General features: G+C 36.9%; 2 protein-coding genes and 1 non-coding gene across 4 annotated transcripts; 1 reads left to right on the top strand and 2 right to left on the bottom strand.

The window, feature by feature from the left end:
* The first annotated feature begins 12,213 nt into the window (after positions 1-12,213).
* On the top strand, positions 12,214-15,590 carry LOC145126173 (putative WD repeat-containing protein C2A9.03). 2 transcript variants are annotated; one of them, XM_079061575.1, is made up of 10 exons: positions 12,214-12,303; positions 13,022-13,165; positions 13,259-13,426; positions 13,517-13,603; positions 13,717-13,851; positions 13,942-14,052; positions 14,140-14,231; positions 14,323-14,428; positions 14,693-14,779; positions 15,007-15,590. In XM_079061575.1, exons 2-10 carry the CDS (start codon positions 13,025-13,027, stop codon positions 15,418-15,420), a joined length of 1,341 nt encoding a protein of 446 aa, XP_078917701.1. In that variant the 5' UTR covers positions 12,214-12,303; positions 13,022-13,024; the 3' UTR covers positions 15,421-15,590. The 2 variants fall into 2 exon arrangements, with proteins under 2 accessions (XP_078917701.1, XP_078917702.1); XM_079061576.1 differs by having other exon boundaries at positions 12,303-12,432.
* A 1,678-nt stretch (positions 15,591-17,268) lies between these two features.
* Positions 17,269-17,340, bottom strand: TRNAW-CCA (transfer RNA tryptophan (anticodon CCA)). The gene has a single exon. It is a non-coding gene; the product is annotated as a tRNA-Trp (tRNA).
* A 960-nt stretch (positions 17,341-18,300) lies between these two features.
* On the bottom strand, positions 18,301-20,409 carry LOC145124929 (WPP domain-interacting protein 2-like). The gene is made up of 3 exons (XM_079060410.1): positions 20,201-20,409; positions 18,958-19,929; positions 18,301-18,882 (listed from the first exon to the last, which is right to left on the bottom strand). Exons 2-3 carry the CDS (start codon positions 19,925-19,927, stop codon positions 18,428-18,430), a joined length of 1,425 nt encoding a protein of 474 aa, XP_078916536.1. The 5' UTR covers positions 19,928-19,929; positions 20,201-20,409; the 3' UTR covers positions 18,301-18,427.
* Between the last annotated feature and the right edge of the window lie 926 nt (positions 20,410-21,335).

Below are 21,335 nucleotides of genomic sequence, written 5' to 3'. Positions count from 1 at the left end.
ACATTGCATCTAACAGAAGCAGCATCTTAAATCTTTAAATTTTACACAATACCAAAATTTCCCTCCCTCCCTTCCTTCCTTTTGTGTGTGTTGTTTTTGTAAACATGATTTTGTAATTAATTATTGGCATCACAGTGAAATAGGTTTTGCCCATATAGTATGACTTTGAATTAGATGATAGGTTTTGTGATCAATGTAAGTTGTTGGTGCTCTGTTGAGATGAGGTCATTTGGATGCAAAGTTGATTATCATGTGTGGCTAAGTCATTAGAACTCCACATTGTAGTTTATTCTTCTTATTTTGATTCACGTATTTATTTGAAATTCCAAACAGATTCTGATTCATGAATAATCAAGTAAAGGGACGAAATCACGAAATTTAACTATAAAATAAAAGAAATTAGTAGTTATGACTTACATTCAAGCCAAGTTTGAACTTCAAACTTTGAATTCCAAATATCATGGAGGTGACGACTGGTGAGGATGACTGCGACGCTGCGAGGCTGTGACGAGCGACGGGCGACGACCAAGACCGGTGACGAGGCGGGGACGACCGGGGAGGAGGCGGGGTCGACCGGATGTCGGCTGGAGTTGATAGGTGGTGAACGAAGATGCGATGCGACTTGCGAGGGTTTTTTGACGAGAAAATAGAACGAGGGAGGCAAGGAGCTGGGATTTGTAGTTTTGGTCTTTTGGGAATCGGATAATTAACTCATATAGGAATAAAAGATATTGGTCGTCATTATTTGTTTAATAAATTTTCGGGTAATCGGGTATACCCAAATCCCCAAACACTTACCCTTTACCCGACCCCAAAAAAAATCGGGTTACCCAAATACCCGAAAACATTTACCCGATACCCGATTTACCCGATACCCGAAAAAATCGGGCGGGTAATTCGGGTAACGAGTATTTTCGACAGGGATACCATGGACAGCTCTTCCCATTTCCACATAGGAATACTAAGACTTTTCGGAGTTCCGTAAGGCTTTTGGAGCTCTTCTTTGACTTGTAAGCATACTAGACATTCCTACACATATCTTCCAATGTCTATCTTTAATCCAGGCAACCAATAATCAGCCCGTACATCATAGGACATTTTACTTGTACTAGGATGTATTGACAGTTTAGATTTATGGGCTTCATCCTTAATCTTTTGTCTTAATCCACCAATCTTTGGAATCCATAGCCGATTCTTGAATACCTTTAATCCTCGTGGATCATCAAGTAAAACATCAGTATAATGTACCATCCCTTCTTTCTTCACATTTTCTGGCTTTAGGGCCTCTACTTGCCATTTCACTAGTTCATCTAGAATAGTGAACTTTACTGTAGTGTGAGTAATTGCATAACACACACTATTATGATAAACCTTTCTGCTAAGTGCATCGGCAACTACATTGGCCTTTCCAGGATGATACAGGATTTCACAGTCATAGTCTTTGATCGGCTCCATGGCTCGTTGTTGTCTCATATTCAAAGTTTGTTGGTTGAATATGTACTTGAGACTTTTGTAGTCGGTAAACAATTGGCATTTTGTACCAAAAAGATAATGCCTCCAAAGTTTTAGGGCAAAAACCACTGCAGCGAGTTCGAGGTCATGGGTGGGATAATTCTTTTCATACTCTTTCAGTTGTCTTGAGGCATAGGCTATCACTCTACCACGCTGCATCAACACACAACCGAGTCCCAACCTTGAAGCATCGCTATATACGGAGAAATCATTATCACCTTCTGGGAGTGATAAGATTGGAGCATGAGTCAAAAGATCTTTTAAATTTGAGAAATCTTTTTCTTGGGCTTCACCCCATTCGAACTTTGCTTCCTTTCGTGTAAGACTTGTGAGAGGCACAGCTATATGAGAAAAGTCTTTAATGAATCTCCGATAATACCCTGTGAGACCCAAGAAACTGCGAATTTCAGAAGCATTACGGGGCGCTTCCAAATTTTGAATGGCTTCGATTTTGGTAGGATCTACGGATATACCGTCACCAGAAATCACATGGCCGAGAATTGAACTTGGCGAAGCCAAAATTCACATTTCGAGAATTTAATATATAGTTTCTCCTTTCGAAGAAGTTCTAATACTTCGCAAATATGAATGGCATGATCAGCTTCAGACTTGGAATAGATTAGAATATCATCAATGAATATGATGACAGATTTATCGAGCATTGGACGGCATACGCGATTCATCATATCCATGAATACAGCAGGAGCATTTGTCATCTCGAACGACATGACAAGGAATTCATAATGCCCATATCGAGTACGAAAAGCAGTCTTTAGTACATCCTGCTCGTGTACTTTCAACTGATGATAGCCAGATCTCAAATCAATCTTCGAGAAATAGCTAACACCCTGAAGTTGATCAAACAAATCGTCAATGCGAGGTAGTGGGTACTTGTTCTTGATAGTTACCTTATTTAGCTCACGGTAATCAATACACATTCGCATCGAACCGTCTTTCTTCTTGACAAATAACACTGGAGCACCCCAAGGAGAGGTACTCGGTCGAATAAAGCCTTTGTCAAGTAATTCCTGTAGTTGAATCATCATTTCTTTCATTTCAGCTGGCGCAAGACGATAAGGAGTCTTTGCAATCGGAGCAGCACCAGGCACAAGGTCAATTCGGAATTCTACTTGCCTATCCGGAGGAAGTCCAGGCAAATCATCAGGAAAAACATCAGGATATTCATTAACAACAGGAACATCATTTACCGTTTTCTTCTCCTCTTTTGAGATATCGACTGTATAGGCCAGATAAATAGAGCACCCCTTCGATATAAATTTACGAGCTTTGAGGAAAGAGATTATTGTTAAGATTCTTTGTTCACCATAGACATAAATAGAATTCTCCCCTTCAATAGGAATACATACTATCTTTTCATAGCACAAGAGCTCTGTGTGGTTCTTTGACAACCAATCCATGTCGAGAATAATATCAAAGTCGGGCAAGGAGATATGAATCAGATTAGCAAGAAAATTGTAGCCTTCAATTTCTATGACACAATCCTTATAGATTTTATCAGCAAGTAATGATATACTTCCCACAGTATCTACAAAAAATGGTTGTGCGAGTGCATAGCAAGCAATTTGAAAGGAATGCGCAAATTCATAAGACACAAAAGAATCTGAGGCACCAGAATCAAATAAGATGTGAGCAGGTCTAGAGTTGACAAGAAATGTACCCGTCACAACATTCGGGTCCTCGTGTGCCTCCTCTGTAGTAATCTGGAATGCACGTCCCTTTGCTTTTGGCACCTCCTCCTTTTTAGTTGGAGTATTCTTTGGTTGTTGAACAGGAGCTTGACTTTTTGCTGGTTGTTGAACAGAAGCTTGACTTCCCGCCATTTGGCTAGTAAAAGTAGGGCAGAAACGCTTCTTGTGGCCAGCAACACCACAAGCAAAGCAAGTAACATTCTTCATCGGGCAAGCTGGCTTTATGTGACCCGTTTCTCCACATCCATAACAGATCACAAATTCCTTTTCTATTCTACATTGGCCTGGATGATTCTTTCCACATATGCGACATGATGGCGATTGAATAGAAAAAGATTGTGATCTACCGCGACCACGAGAAGCACTCTGAGATTGCACTTGTTTGCCAGGTTCAGATCGAACGGATTGAGCTGGTGGAATAGAGGAAACAGGAACAGTTCGATCGATAAGTGGGTGCTTCGGAACAGAAAAAGTGGCACCACGTATCTCTAAGTCATGCTCACGCTTTCGAGCATACTCAATAGCTTTATCAAATGACAGAATATCCCGATTAGCTACGAAATCGCGGATTTTATACCGCAGTCCATCCAAGAATAACTGAATTTTCTCGTCTTCAGTTGGAATATACTTTTTAGCAAACCGTGCTTTTTGATTGAATTGAGTTTCATATTCATTCACGGTCATTCCTCCCTGTTTAAGCTCGAGGAATTCTTTCTCCAATCTCCTCCTCATGTCAAGAGGACAATACTTTCCTAGCAAGCGTGTTTTGAACATTTCCCAAGATATATTCTCTTGGTCATACTCGTTGAGAGCTTTAAATGTTGCTTCCCACCAGACCAAGGCTTCATCGATGAGCATTGTAGAAGCATAATTAGCCTTATCTCCATTATCCACATGGGAGATACGACATACTTTCTCTGTGTTCTGAATCCAAGTTAGAACAACTATGGGATTAAGGACACCAGAAAACTCTGTAGCACCACTACTCTTGAAAGTTTTGAATGAGAGACGTTTCGCCTCCCCTTTTGAAGATTCTCCGATGTCTTTTTCTTTGCCTTTATCACCATTCTTTTTGTGTTCTTCGAGAGTTTTCCGAACAATACCAGTAAGTTTACCCAAGAGTCGTTCCTCATGAGGGGATACTGGAGTATTTATTTCTTCAGGACGAGGTTCTCCACCCACTTCTGGTGTATGGCTATCTTCCTGTTCAGCCATTCTTTTGAAAATTTGGAGCAACATAATATTTTAGAATATTAGGATTTATTATTACCTAATACTTTTACTTAAATATTTCCTATGGTTTGTCTCCATATACTTACAATGAATTCGTTCATATATTGAACTTCTAACGGTTTAAGTCTAAATACAAATCCGTGGTATTTAGTTCACTTAAACTACTGCTCTAATATCATGACTGAAAGACCCAAACTTTCATACTAAAAAAATTGTTACTCCAAGTCACTCCAAAACATGCTACATGCATATTCATAAATAATATTTCACATTGATAATTTGATTACAAAAGACTGGATACAAACCGACTGTTACAAAGTGTTATATATTACATAACTACCCAGGATATTAAAGTTTTATACATACATGAGTACTAAATACAAAAGTAATAGCTTTTAACTATTCAAAATCTTCTAACAGTATATGACTATACTGGATGCTTATCACCTGCAATTGTTAAACACTGAGAGGGGTAAGCGGTGACGCTTAGTGGGTTCAATAATAGATACAATATAATGTTATGCCATATATATACTTCAATATGGCAGAAACAAAGGGAACAAGGAACAACAAAGGCATATTTGAATCATGCGACAAGCTTTCCATATCAAATCAATGAGACATAACAATTTCAATACTTGATATACATCAATAACGCTTCGCCCCAAATGGCACAGAAGATATACAATTTATGATTAAACATTTTGGTAGATTTCAGGCTTTTAGCCCTGTCTAACCTTCTGCCAATGCCATAGGGGTAGAAGTCATTCTCTTGCGAGACATGCTCTACACGGCCAGAGGCTACATACCAATACCACTGTGAATCTAAGTCCTTTCACTGATCACATGGCCAAAGGTACAACTTTGCTATCAAAATAGCACGAAATAATAACACGGGAAAATAACATGGAAAATCACATAGCACATATAACACATAAAATACAATTGTTCCTATATATTGAACTCACCGAGAATTAACTGGAGGTTAAAATAGTAATTTGGGCAGCACTTCGTTACTATAATTAAGTTTCTTCGATGAAAATCTGGAGCTTTCTTAAAAACCGGGCCTTGCGAGGGTTGGGCTTCAAACCGAAAAGATAAATTTCTCGGGCACTTCGGAACGTGTTTCGGGTGTTGGATATGATCCCGAGGCTTCGTGGGAAGTTGGAATGGCTTAAAAATGGGTTTAGGAGTGAAAATGTGGGAATTTTCTAACATTAGTCGGGAGGGTTCGCACCTCCCTATTAATAGTGCAAGGTTCGGCCGAAGGGGGGAGCACGTGGCTCGCATGCGAGGAGGGAAGGGCCAGGCGTCGGACGTACGCAGACTACACGCGTCGGAGTCTCGGACGCAACATGCATCGGACACGAGGCGGTCTCGGATTGGGTCGCGCCTTAGGGTGCGAGGGGTTGCGATACGCGGGTCAGACACGGGGCAAGCTGCGAGGATCCGGGTGACGTGTCTGAAATTTGACCTTATCCATGCGAGATTTCTCGGTTTTTGTGCCCCTATCTTCAAAAATTCATATCTTTTGCATACGAGCTCCGTTTTTGACGTTCTTTATATGCACGCAATGGGGTCCCTGACCCCGAAAAACTCTGGCGCTCTACACGCCTTGAACTCCCGGAACGAGGGAGTTCGGGCCCCGACCTGACCCGCGGCAACCTCGGCTCTGAATGCCCTGAGCCTATCCTCCATGATCTCCATCATACCTTCCTTGACTGGCCCAAAGATAATTGGGGTAGCGTCAAGGATGCCCCTCGTAACCTCAGCTGCGATGAGCTCGCGTAACCTCTCGTCGATGGGCTCGGTACCATCGCCCAACCCAGATCCAGATCCCGATCCTGATCCCCAGCTCCATGTCGTGTCATCACCATACTGTACTGCAATACCATAAAACATAATGATCAGGATGTTTATAGAGGGGATCCTCCCACACCGGTCCTCCTTAGAGCTTCCAGATCTAACATTGGTTCGGGTACATGTCCTGTGCTTCCAGTAGTACGGGCCCAATACTACCTTCCACACCTACCTGTACCTTCCCCAGTGCTCTACCTGATAACTCCAATTCTTCCCAAAATAAATCATATCCCACAGACTACCGCATATCTCAAACCCTAGGCGACCCTAACATTTGCTCTACCCATATCAATCATACCAATCATAACCGGTTGCCTTTATGCATGCAATTTATACACAAAAAAGGATCAAATAGACTTTCGAATAATAGATTCTACCCTAGGACCACAACCAGACGAGGAACAGGAAATAAGGCCAAATCAATCATTCTAAGGCTATAAGCTCCTAACCGTATATAATTTTAAAAGCACACACATAGCAAGATCCATACGATTATCATAATTCAAACATCAGTATAACATGTCTAACATATTGGGGAACTACTTACTTGACTCGGGCGATCATGCGCGTTGCACTCTCCACTTTTCCATTATTTAAAAGTTTTAACTTTCATTTTTATTTTTGAAAACAATTTACCATTTCCTTAGTTTGAGTCCCGACACACCCGAGGGTGTGCCTGAATCCCTCAAACCAAGGCTCTGATACCAACTTGTAACAACCCAATTTTTTAAAAGAAAATTTTCATTTTTAAATAGTCAAAACACTTTTCTATAAACCATGAAATCTCAATACAATTGTTTTCAAATTCATATCCGTAACAATATTATTTCCAAACATCAGAGTGTCACATAAAATGCCGGAGAGAGTACACGCCGCGCCATCAAGTCTTGCCCTTGCCCTTGGGCTCAGATGTACATAAAACAAATCCACAAATTGTAAGCTAATGCTTAGCGAGTCCCCCATAGCGTACCCTACACACAACCCACATAACACATATCATATTATATATAAAGCTACATAAATCACATAAACAATGCATACAAACATATAAGGAAGCCATGGAAACCCTCCAGGGTATTACACCTAGTGCCACTGGAACCCCCACGTGGTCTTAACTACCTGCCATGGGAACCTACACATGGTCTTCCTGCCATGGGAACCCCCTCATGGTCATCTCTAGCTGCCATGTGAACCCCCACATGGTCTTCACTACCAAGCAAATATCATACAGACTAAACAAGCAAATATACTAGGATGCCATGGAAACCTTCCAAGGTCTTACACCAAATGCCATGGGAACCCCCACGTGGTCTTAGTCTACTGCCACGGGAACCCCCCGGGGTCTTTCATGCAAATGTCATACTAACATAACGCATAATCAATCGACAATCCACATATCATAAAATGGGTCGGCCTTTGTGCCTTAGACCCAATGGTATGGTGAGAAGACTCACCTCTCGGATACTGAACTGACAAGCTAAGATCAAATATATCCCACCTGCTGCTCCAACTCAACTGCCTATAATCATCATGTAATTAACTTGTCACGATCCCAGAACACCATAAATACCCTCAAAGTCAACCCTGGTCAAAGTCAAGGTCAACTGTCCATGTTGACCTCAACTCGTCGAGTTCCTCCCGAGTCCATTTCTCTGAATCCCACATCAACTCGTTGAGTCACCTAGTGACTCGTCGAGTTCATCAAATGTCCAGAACACTAAAGTCCGTTCAGACCAAAACCCTAATCTTTCACTGTACTCATTCCGAAACTCAGAAACGAGCAAACCCTACCCTGACTCGTCGAGTCAGCTAAGGGACTCGACGAGTTCCTTCAGTCCCTTTCATGTTCAATCCTTTTTAGTGGGATCTAAGGTCCCAAACTTCAGATCCAACCTCCCCTAGTGCAGATACCACGTAAAGTTGCAAACTTTACGTGTATGCAAGGCCCTTTAAGGCTATAACATTAAAACTAAGCTTCCTACAAGGTTTTAGTGCATGGAAAGGGGCTAAGCTATATAAAGTGAGCGACTTTATGTCATTGGGGACCTCGAGAGGTCCAGATCTGGAACCATTTCCTTGTGATAAGTCTAGATCTGAGTTTGACTCCAGTTTGCCCCAAAAATGGCCATTTACTTCCAAGAAAATGGATCTAAGCAACTAGAGATCAAGGTAACGACTTTATACCTCAAGATGATGGCCAATATAGAGTAGATGCCCGATATACTGTTTCTCTCCTTGCTCCTTCCTCTTCAAGCTCCAAAATCCTTCACTAAGGCACAAGTTTCACTCTCTAAGGGTCACACACACTCAAGGAAGCTCAACTATGTGACTAGGGTTTCTTTATGGGTTGCAAGGACGATGAGGGAGGCTACAAATGAGCCATAAGTCCTTTAAATAGGGTGCAAACCCCTGAAAATTAGGGTTTCTCTCTACATCGCCTACTTGTCGAGCCGGGGCATTCCGACTCGTCGAGTAGCATCCAAATCTCACGTCCTCATAATAGTCTCTACTCGACGAGTTGGAGCTCCCCAACTCGCCGAGTCCATGCACAAAACCCAAAAAAAATTAGATAAATTAAATAATACCTGGAACAGGTGTTACATATGTAGCCTAAAAAGGTCTTCCGAAAAGTCAATGGAAGCTTCCAAAAAACGCAACAATGCTCCAAATAGAAGCAAGAGGGTACACACTCTTTCTCTCAATATGTATATATATATATATATATATATATATATATATATATATATATAGAGAGAGAGCTAGGTTCAAATGTTTTCAACAAGTATTGTGTGCCTCTAACAACCAATCAGAATTAAGCAAAAATAAATTCAATAATAAATCAGAAAAGGGTATAATAGTAATCTTGGCTACATTTAATCTTCACCATCGTCCTTAAATTGCTTCTTCAATCTTCACCATCGACTCCTTCATGATACCAGGAGAAGAAACCCACCTTGGCGACCATCATCTCCACTATCAATCATCAAGTTTCCAGACCCATGACTACAGATAAATTTCTTCTCCAATCAGCCTGTAAGTTTCTTTTTCTTCTATTGAACTCGTTTTTTTTATTTAATCGATTTTATGTATTTGGTTTTGGATAAATGATTTTGTGAACGACATTTCTGAAAAATCGATGATTGCAATCTGTTTGGATGTATTTCTTTGCATTTTATTTGAACCAAGCTGGTAAGTCCTTTCCAATTAAGATCTCCCAGTTCTGAAAATTCACTAGTGGAATCAAATATACGTTCTCTTAATTCAAGTTTGGTATAGCTGCATTTGATTTCTGATTATCTCAACATCTGTAATCGATTTCTATCGATTTCCCATGATATCATGAATCTTTCTCCTGCTTTCGGTTCAATTTCTGGTGTTATGAAGGTGTTTGGTGTTTAATACAACTTGTTGAAGGTGTTTGACATTATATTTCAAGGTAAAGCTAGGATAATTTGATAATGCACAGAAGGTGTTTGATAAAATGCATAAGAGATGTTTCAAGCCAAATTCTCAAAAACTTACTAATTCCATATTTAAAACATAGTTTCTAGTAATCTTAGACATGGATTATGTTATATTCTATGTATTCTGCCATATTCTATGTATTCTATGTATTTTGTCAAAATGTATTCTATGTATTCTGTCATATTCTATGTATTATGCCATATTCTGTGAGAATGTATTCTGTCATATAACATGTATTCTGTCAGAATTACTAGTAACATATATTTTATGCAATATGTATTCTGTCATATAACATGCATGCTGCCCTCTAAATGTTCGATGAAATGCCTATATATAAGACTCCATCTTTTCATTGCAGTTTTAGGATTACATGATTGTATTGCATATATTATACGCATATTGGTTTTTAACATTTTTTATGATTTCTTTGTCTATTTATAAGGATCATGGTCTTTGTTGATACACACCTAGCACCCACATTATTATTCTAACTTCATTAATTGTTTTAGATGAATTTTGGCTTGTTTGATGATAATGCCTAACAAGTGTTTGTTGAAATGCCTGAAAGAGAATTTAACGAATTTAACCTTGTGGTATGCATTCTGTCAGAATTACTAGCAACACATGTTTTATGTAATTGTTTAAAAAGGTAATTAATTTGTCTGTGTATTATGTTGGTTCAATTTGTGATTTTGAATTCCAATTTCTATAGTCCTTCGTTATTGTATATTTGGAATCTAAAATTGTATTAGCAGTAAATACGATACTTTTGAATGTATTATATGTATTCTATCAGAATGTATTCTGCCAGAATAAAATCTATGTATTCTGCCAGAATGTATTCTATGTATTCTACCAGAATATATAAAGTGATAGTTAATTGCAAGTAAATGTTTTTAACCATTATTAGTTTTTATTGTATTTGTGATAGGAATGGCTGGAAGAATGCGTTGAAGACCTAATAGGGATAACTTGAAGAATGAATAAACTTTGATCATACTCACAATTTAAGAATGTTGTTATTTTTTAAGAATTTTATTCATTTTTGTTGATATTCTTTTAGAATATGTATAATAATATTAAAATGTATAAGACTTTTAGTCTGTAAGAATATGTATGAATTTGTATTTAAGTTCAGATGTATAAGAATATGTTAGAATGTTGTTATTTTTCAACCCCTGATTCAAGAATTTTGTTATTCTTCAATAATATTCTAATAGAATAAAATTCTGAAAGAACATCTTTCTAACAAAAAAATATTCTGACAGAATAAAACTGGTTATGTTTACAAAGTAAGTTAAAATTAAAATTGAATTAATTAAAGAAAATCAGATTTTTTAAATTAGGATAATTAATTATCCCTAAAAATCCGAAAAATTCCTTTTATAAATGTAGTTAATTGTCCAAAATACCCTTTTGCTAAAAATTGTGTGATTATATGATACATGTTATCCCACTGTAGTATCATACACTCTCAAATCATATCCATTGATTAATTCCATCCGTTGGTCCAGATCTGTGCATTCTGGCACACAATAGTTAGTAAAAACAAAATAACATAAGCCTATATATATATATATATATATATATATATATATATATATATATATATACACACACAGGGGCGTAGCTACTCATTGATAAGGTAGGTCCTAGGACCTACCTTTTTTCTTTTTTATTACAATAATTATATATAAAAAAACATAAGGAACTACTTTATTTTTGCCAAAAGACCTATATTTTCATACTTTTTTCCGTTTCATTAATATAAGGAATCACTTTGATTTTGGTTCTAGATTCGCCACTGTTAATATATATATATATATATATATATATATATATATATATATATATATATATATATATATATATATATATAACTTCTCATATCTCTCTCTCTCTCTCTCTCTCTCTCTCTCTCTCTCTCTCTCTTACGATGGAAGAAGCCTCCACCGGAGACTGTTTTTTCAACATCAAGAAGACAGTAATAGAGTTCCTCACATTTTTCTCATGTGAATCTTTTCATGAACGCGTAACACTCGTCATTGTCCATGCTTGCAAAATCAATGTTCACCAACCTCTAATTAATATCATCGGTGGATCGTATGGGGTACTTGGCAAAGATACCTTAGAAGTACACATCCACAACGAGGTAGACAACCATAGTTGAATAAAGAAAATGGAGGAAGGAATTAGATACAGTCGAGTCGAACGAGAAATGATGAATAAAGTATTGTCAGTATAGTTTCATTAAAAATCCTAACAAGACACAATCAACAATTACACGCCGACTACTTAAATGAGATGACAAAGAAGTAACCGGCTTACCCATTCATTTCTTCAAAAAAGACCAATTAGACCCGATAAAAATAAGTTTATTCCCTTATAAAACACATAAATAAGTCAAGGGACTAGATGAACAAATTCTAAATACAATAACCGACATGAAAAGATGAAATCAAATTCGACAGCATCTACCTTTACGACGTTGTTTTGGCAAGCACTAGATAGCGATAGCCGATAGGTAGGCACCTCTCTCGTCTCTTCGCTTTCGAGAGAAATCTCTCGCCATTTTTTCTGCCCGAGTATTGCTTTCATTGCATGCCTACTGAATTTAGGTTTCGTTTTGATTTGATTATCTGAATTGACGAAGGTATGTTGATTTCCATTGTTATTTGGCGTGATTAATGGTTGCCTCCTGTTGTTGAAATTGATCGTACTATTTTTTTTTGTTAAACGCATGTTCTTGAGACGATATGCATATATATCCGCATTTTGTTTTAGTAATTATGAATGTTAATATTTGAATTAGGGTTTTTTCTGATCAGGCGCTTGTTCTGATAATCCGCTTGCTTTTGTATGAGTTCGCTGTTGTTTGGAAGTTTAATATTTCTTTTACTTTGTAGTGTAGTCTGGGAAGGAGGTTTTGAGTATGCAATTGGTTTTTCGTTGATTCTTTTGATTTAAAATCATGACATATTTGGTTTATTGTTTTCCCAATACTAGTTTAGCACTAGCTTTCCATAGGAACTGCATATTCTGCAGGGAGATTCATCAACTCTGAAATCACAATCAGGGAATGGATTCTTCAAAATGCCAAATCATGACATATCTGATTTATTATTGACATGTGATGTGTCTAATCTGTAGATGGCTGTTGTAGCTTGTAGGTTATACCTTTTTTGAAGTGTGAAACTTTTTTGTTTTACTAACTTTTATGGCCATGGTTGTTTTCTTGATAGATCATGTCAAATGACCTGGATAATGATGCTGAATACATGGCTGATGAACATGAAGCAGAAGATGTAGAAAATAATATTTGTGATGAGTTACATGGTAGAGATTTAGGTGGTTCAGACTCGGAAATTGATGAACATGATGATATGGTTCGTGTTATGACCTTCAATTGAAACATGCAATATGTGAATAACTTTTTTAAAATGTGAATCAAGTGATTAATAATGTCAAGTTGGCTGCAGAATTATAAGTTGGGAGATACATATGCTGCTCAGGTAAGAAAAGGGAAGGACATTCAAGGTATTCCATGGGAGAGGCTCAGTATTACTAGGGAACAGTATAGACAAACTAGGCTAGAACAATACAAGAATTACGAAAATGTCCCTCTATCTGGACAGAGTTCACAGAAGGTACTGATTAATATTTAGTTATTCTTCTATGTACATTCATCATCATACTGAATGTTTGGCGAATTTTTTTTTTTTTTTTTTGTGAAACAGCAATGCAAAGTTACAAACAAAGGAGGCTCCTTTTATGAATTTAGATCCAATTCAAGATCCGTGAAGTCGACAATTCTTCATTTTCAGGCATGCTGACAATTTAATTTTTGATCTTGAATTATTTCCCTAACTCCTAAGTATATTATTTTTTGGGTTTAATTAAATTACATTATGATATGTTTTTTTTTTTTGGGATTTAGTTGAGGAACCTGGTATGGGCTACAACAAAGCATGATGTGTACTATATGTCCCATTTCTCTGTCCTTCGTTGGTCTTCCTTAACTTGTAAGAAATCATCAGTTCTTAATTTAGCAGGACACGTGGCACCACGTGAGGTGCGTGCTTTTTGTTCCCTTTTAATTAATTAATTTCTTTTTTTACATTATATTTTATGTTAGGGTAATTAAGTAATTATAATATTACAGAAACACCCTGGAAGCCTTCTGGAGGGATTTACTGAAACTCAAGTTAGTACACTTGCAGTAAAAGATAATTTATTAATTGCTGGTGGATTCCAGGGAGAGATTATATGCAAGGCAAGTATTATATTATACAATTTTTTATTTGTGTGTAACATTTTGCTCTGTGAAAATATTTATATATTTTTTGATTTACGGGTGCAGTATTTGGATCGACCTGGAGTTTGCTACTGTTCGAGGACAAGTTATGATGATAATGCCATCACTAATGCTGTAGACATTTATACAACTCCTAGGTTGGGTTGATATCAATTTTGTTTATTTAACAAATTTAACAAATTAAAAAAAAAATCATGTGAATTTATCTATCTTTTGATTGTTTTGCAGTGGTGCAGTTCGTTTTGCAGCCTCGAATAATGATTGTGGGGTCCGGGATTTTGATATGGAAAAGTTTGAGATGTCTAAGCACTTCCAGTTTCCTTGGCCTGTGAATGTATACACTCTCTTTTCCTCCCTTTGTTTCGTACCTTATTCTATCTACTACTATTAGGAATCGGAATCGGAATCGGAATCGTTCATTCCACTGGAATTTGATTCCTTCGGTTTTGTTGATGTAAATTTTTTTTCTATTCCTACACACCTACCTACCAAACAATATCATTGACCATAATTATACATTCCATTCCATGTAACCAAATAGTGGATAGAAACTTTTGATTCCAATGTGATAAACTTGAAACTTCATTTATGCATGCAGCATACATCAGTCAGCCCTGATGGCAAGCTTTTTGTAATCGTGGGAGACAATCCTGAAGGAATTTTGTTCGATTCCACCTCCGGAAAGGCAAGTTTTTTACTTTCAACATATTCTTACATCTAATTATTTACTTTTTTTTTTTTTTTTTTTTTTTCCATTAGAGTAAATTACACTTTGGTCCTTTAAGTATATCTGATTTTTGGAATAGGGACCAAAATTGCAAGAGAAGACTTGTTGGAACCAAAACTTTGAAAAAACCAGCTATACTCGCGGGACCAAAAATGTAAAATTTGACCTTTTTGTTTTTTTTGCAGAGGGTTGCAGCTTTGAAAGGACACCTGGATTTCTCATTTGCATCAGCATGGCATCCAGACGGCAACACATTTGCCACAGGCAACCAAGACAAAACATGCCGGGTGTGGGATGTACGACACCTGTCCGAATCAATAGCCACTCTCAAGGCCAACTTGGGGGCAATTCGGTCAATTCGCTACTCATCCGATGGCCAATTCATGGCTATGGCCGAACCAGCTGATTTTGTCCATGTTTTTGATGTCAAAAATGGATACCAAAAACAACAAGAAATCGATTTTTTTGGTGAAATATCGGGCGCGTGTTTTAGTCCCGACACCGAATCGCTTTTTATTGGCGTGTGGGACCGGACTTATGGGAGTCTTCTAGAATACGGAAGAAGGCGTAACTACTCGTATATTGATTGCTTAATTTGAGTGCTGCATGGAAAATGGTAGGATAACCAAAAACGTAGATATGTACACAGGGATACTAGGTACTAGGTAGGTAGACACATTAGCAATGGCTTATAAGTTATAAATATATACGTGATGGTTTCATTGTTTTTCGTAATATCAAATAATTATCTACATATTTTATTCCGTAATATTTTATGTTAATATGACTTGTAAATTAAATGTGAGGGCTTTATATATAATAGTCTATTATTAACAATCCAATTAAATATTACTCTTTTAGGTAATGGTGTGGAATATGGTGGACACGCCAAACAACTACACCTCACCACCATCTCATTTAAAATGTGGTTACAATCCAAACAGTACACCTCACCATCATCTTCTTCCACACCATTAGTTGGCGTACTTGCAATGAGAAGAAGAGAAAGGAACACTTGCAATGAGAAGAAGAGAAAGGAACAGAGAAGAAAGAAGAAGAGAGAGAGGAGCATAAAAGAAGAGAGTTGAATGACTGTGGTCTTTCATGGTATACACCACATGAGGCCATGATCATGGCTCGGATCACCATGAGACTTTTGGGATGGTGTGTATGCTCGTTGTCTTTCTCCAACTTATAACCACGAGACCCTTGTGCTATGTATATATCCTATGGCCTTAAAGCTCACCAAACTTGTCTTGTTTGGTGTGCCCCTCATGCGAAAGCAACACAAGTTGACAAGATTATAAGCGAGCTCCTTTACGCCTTAAAAACAAACACTTTCACATATGGTGACAGAGACATTGACAATACAATTTCCGAAGAAAAAAAAGATATTTCATGATATTTTTTACTTTCCCAAAAGCAATCATTTTTGCGATCTAGAAGGAAGTATGAAGATCAGTAGTGGAGCCCGGGGGTCCCGGGCGACTGCTCTGATTCTGGCAATTAGTGTAAATTTTTTTTGTTTTTCTATTAGGTGCAACGTCTTGAAATACCGGTGTCACTATTAATTTGGATTTGTTCGGAATTTTTTTTTTGGGTGTCACCACTACTTAAACTTTATGCGTCCGCCACCGAAGATATTAACATGTTATGGGGAATTTGCTCTTTAGACATTGAAAATAAGCTATCATTTTATGATATATAAGGAGTTCGATTTTTTTTCGAAAGGCATGATATCTATCATATATTAGAGTTTTGAGACTTAATACCATAGCCTAAGTCCATTTATTCATGACATATTAGTTCCATCATAGAGTGCCGTTGTTAAGCAAATAGACAACTAAATGTCTAAATTCAATAAAAAAATCTTTCTAATAACAAATTCTTATATTTTAAAGATATATACAAAATAAAACATGTCTGAGGGGTTTTTTTGTAATTTGCGAATAGCAAAAATTAGCTTGAATTGGATTAGAAAATGGGAATTATTCCCGAATGATTTGTTTCCTTATGCGATGTGATTGAGGCTCGATTTCAAGTTTATCTTTTAAACCCATGGTTATAAATAATCTTTAAGGAGATATCGAACCAAAATCCTAAAACACTTGGAAAACTTGTGAGAGTTTGATCGAGAATATATCGAGTTTCAGGTACAAATTCGACCTAAATTCTAAAACCCTTCATTGAAATTTGAAAGAATTATTTTTAGTTATTAAAAGTTGTTTCTAAGTAGATTGATTGATCGAATCAATTGAGGTAGTGTGTCTAAATAGAGGTCGATTTGTTTTAGGTGTGATTATAAAATTCATCTAAATATGTTCTATAAATGTACATCGTTTCTTAAATCTTAATGAACAATATCAAAAATCAAGAGTTGATTTCAACATCAATATATTATTTCGGAAGTAAAAAAAGGTTTCAAAAATAGGACCCGATTTAGGATTTGAACCCTACGTGAATCGAACACGCAACCTTCTGATCTGGAGTCAGACGCGCTACCATTGCGCCAAGGATCCTTGGTGATAGTTCCTCCTAATTTAGTTATATATAGAAAGACCACTCGACGAATGTTTCCATGTTTTGTCTTTGTGTTTTAAGTGACATAATTTCATATGGATATGAGTTAAAAATTTTGATTTTGCAGATGATGCAAAAAACCCGATATTATTTTCCATGTGCTGATGATGATATACCCACATGTTACATGTGTGGAACATCTTTTCAATACACAAAGCACCTTTACCAACATTTGAAGGGTCACACTGATTGTGATTGGCTGGAAATTCTGCCATTAGAACTCGATAGATCAATAGTCATGGTTTGTCGTAGTTTTCTCCAGGTTTCATCGGAAGACAATAGTTTGGATCAGAACAACAATGACAATAATAGTGATAGTGATAGTGATTAAGGCAACCGATTATAACAACAAAAAATGATTTGATTTGAACCTATTTACAAGTTGTTTATGTTATATGCCATCCATTCAATTTTCTTTCATGGCGTGTTGATCATATATGATTCATTTACAATGCCTACTATTTTGGATTTTTTATTTAGCCGCCATTTTGAATTGTTTGTTGGTGTTAAAAAGGGTAAAGGGTTGCACGTATGATAGTTAATTGAATTTGATCCGACTTAATCAAACCAAGTAGACTCAACCTTGAATCTGACCGAATAAGAGGCATTTCAGAGAAACCAGGACCGAGTCGGAAACTTAATGATATCAAACAGCCTAAATCTAACCGACTCATATCCAACCCGACCGAATAAAAGGCATTTCATAGAAGTCATAATTGAAAACCGAGTAAAAGATTTAATGATATCAAACAATTTGAATCTGATCGAGTGATATCGACCAAGTAATAAGCATTATCAAACAGCCCATAAAATTGATTATTTACTCATTCAAAAAAGTTCATTCACTTTAAAAATAATTTTATGTAAGGCAACACTTTATGATAAGTCTGAAACAAAAATTACCAAACAAAACTGAAACATTAATAACAGCTAAAAAAAAGTCATATTACAAACAAAAGATCACCCCCTGATCTATATATATAGTCTATCAATATCTAAACAAAATGGAAATTTAATTTTAACTAATTATGTAGGTATAACCTTATTTTGGGATGAAAACTGCAAAACAAATACATACACAACAACAAGAAGCAAAAACAACTGAATCATAAAACACAAACCATATCTCCATACCCTATTTTTCAATTTCCATGCTTCTTCAACTTGTACCTTTTCGTCTACTTCTAGCTTCTTTTGCTGTACCATAAGATTATTGATTTGATCCATGTGACCCTCCTTCAAGTTTTGGATTGTTTTTAAGATGACTAGATATTCCAGCTCAGCTGCGATTCCTTGCATCAATAGTTCTTCATAATCTTTCTTTATGTCTCCAAGATTCAAGATCGATTCAAGCTCAAAGATCTTTGCGTTCTTGAGCTCGATCATAACCCGAGCCTCCTCGATCTTATTGTTACTGGATTGGAAGGAGTCGTCAGAAGAGAATGTTTCTTCTTTACCAACATCCCTCAATTTCTGGACTTCTGTAAGCAATAATAATGATGATGATGAAGATGGAGTTTAATTGTGAATGATGATTAGAGGAAAAGTTACATTACCTCTTTCAAGTGCTTCTTGAGCCAAATGGAGTGGAATGATAGAATCTACCAGAGTGTCATGATCACCATTAATCTTTTCTTCCTTGACTTCCCAAGAGTTCTCAGCTGCTAAATCTTCATGTGAAACATCTTCAGAATCAGCTTCGTTTTTGTTGAATGCAGTTTGAGTTTGTCTGTCACCATTTTCAGCATCATCACTGTAATCTTCCTCATAGTTACCCAACTTGACATTCTTTCTACCATTGCTTGTTACAGAGTTAGAACCCTGTGTGAATACAAAGTTTGAGCTTCTGGAGTCAGATTCCATACTGGAAATGGAGTTTTCCTTCTTGAGTTTGAATCCTCTTGGCTTCTTGGTTTGATTTTGATTTTTCTCCGGTTGATCACCAGGTTGTACTGATATACCACCTGAATTCTTCCCATTCGAGCTCTTCATACCTGCTACAGGAAACCTGTGGTTAGGTTTTGGAGCACTAGCGGCTGTGGAAGATCTGCTGTTTTGATCCTCGCTGTTGTCGGAATCTGCCCTAGAAGCAAAATCAGATCCACGTCCTAAATCTCCGTAAAGCAGATTATGATCTAAAGGATTATCGAGAGCATGTGACATAGCGTTTGTTGATGAACTAGATCCTTCACTCCTTTGTTTCATGGCGTTAGGTAAACCAATCATACCTCTCTTCCGATTGCTATCTAAACTACTATTCGTTTCCTTGCCAGCTTCTCTAGGAATCCTCCGCCATTTCCGTAATCCTCGCCCTTTCGTGGCTGGCGACGGCGACGAACCTATCGAGCCTCCCGGCAATATCTCTGTTGTGTTCGCTACAGTACCTTCGGTTTTAATGACATCCACGATTTCAGCATCATAATTCCCATTATCTTTCAGTTCGGTATCAATTTCACCGTTTTTTTCCAACCCTTCGGTCTCTACCAATTCATTATCCTCCACTGAACGCTCGCTCCCGAAATCCATAACTAAAATATACTGCTCGTGTATGAATTTCAAACGAAGGTAACAAAAGAGCTAACACCAGACTCCCGAACTCAAATCCAGATCAAATTACGGAAACCAAATCTCGAAAAAGGATCTATATAAATTGAATTCAGGATTTCCAATTGGATATTGACTGGATTCAGTTCAATACTATCTTCCTTAGATTGTTACCTCAAAGACGTTCAATTCGTAATTGGTGTGGTGGAAGTGGATCAATCGAAGATAAAGAAAAAAAACGTATTAACAACGTACCTTAGACGCCATAGATGATAGAAGAGAGCTTCGATTAGAGAAAATATGGTGATGGTTGATCGGATTGAAGAAACAGGAAACCCTAGATTAGAGAAGGATATGAAACTTTATAGCGATGAGACTTATGAAAAAGTAAGTGTTTTGGAGAGGTACAGGTACTACAGTACAGACGAGCCACATGGAGGGCACAGTGACGAAAGAGGGCGATAAAAGATAAAAGTGTTATTTCCTTTAAAACCCGGTTAAAATATGGGTCAGGATCGGAACCATTATAAAATATCGAGTAAAATACAACTTAGGTCCTTGAGGTTTGCATAAAAAATCACTTTTGGTCTTAGTATTGGCATTTTATCATGGTCCTTATTTCACTGTTTGGTATCACCATTGGTTTTTGGGATTTTGTTACCATATGTTAGGGTCCGTTATTATCAATGTAAAAAGACTAAGGTCCCGTTTGATAGTTGCTGACCGAGAAAGTGTTGATTGAGAAATGTTTGTCTAGGTAATAAATTTTGACTGAGTAAGAAATCATGTTGTTTGATTGTACATCAGACTGAATGTGCTGACTGATGAAAAATTACTATTTTACCCTTCTACTCTATTCAGTGATGGATATAGTTTTTGAATAATTATAAAAACATACAAATTGTCATACAAAATATAAACTACACACAAATTATTTAAAATCCAAATAAAAATTGTCATCCATAACTCTATCTATGAGATAAATATCAAACACAACAACCTAAAATATAACCATTGATGGGTATATTCGGCACTCCATTTGAGCACATATGACACACATCTCATACATGTTATACTGTAACGTCCGGGTTTCAGGGCTAAGCATTTTTAGACGATGTAATAGTCTAGGTCAACTATTGTAACTCTTTTGATGTAATAAAAATGAAATATTTGAATATTTTGTGAATTTATGTGCTTATTATTTAATTATAAATGTATAATTAATAAAGAATAAAAATAAGCGTCAAAATTAAAATATGAGATAAGCCCGATATCTTTACATAAAGTTGTAGTGGTCAAAACAAGGATTCCGGAGATATAAAGAACGCCGAAATCCGAGTTATAACGAAGAAGTTATGACCCGACGAAGTTTCACGTCGGAACCGGCACG

The sequence above is a fragment of the Lactuca virosa genome, chromosome 7, assembly GCF_052849685.1.
Source record: "Lactuca virosa cultivar CGN04683 chromosome 7, Lactuca_virosa_CGN04683_v6, whole genome shotgun sequence".
NCBI classification, from domain to species: Eukaryota; Viridiplantae; Streptophyta; class Magnoliopsida; order Asterales; family Asteraceae; genus Lactuca; species Lactuca virosa.
Note: the sequence above shows the minus strand (reverse complement) of the source record. Positions and strands in the feature narration are given on the sequence as shown.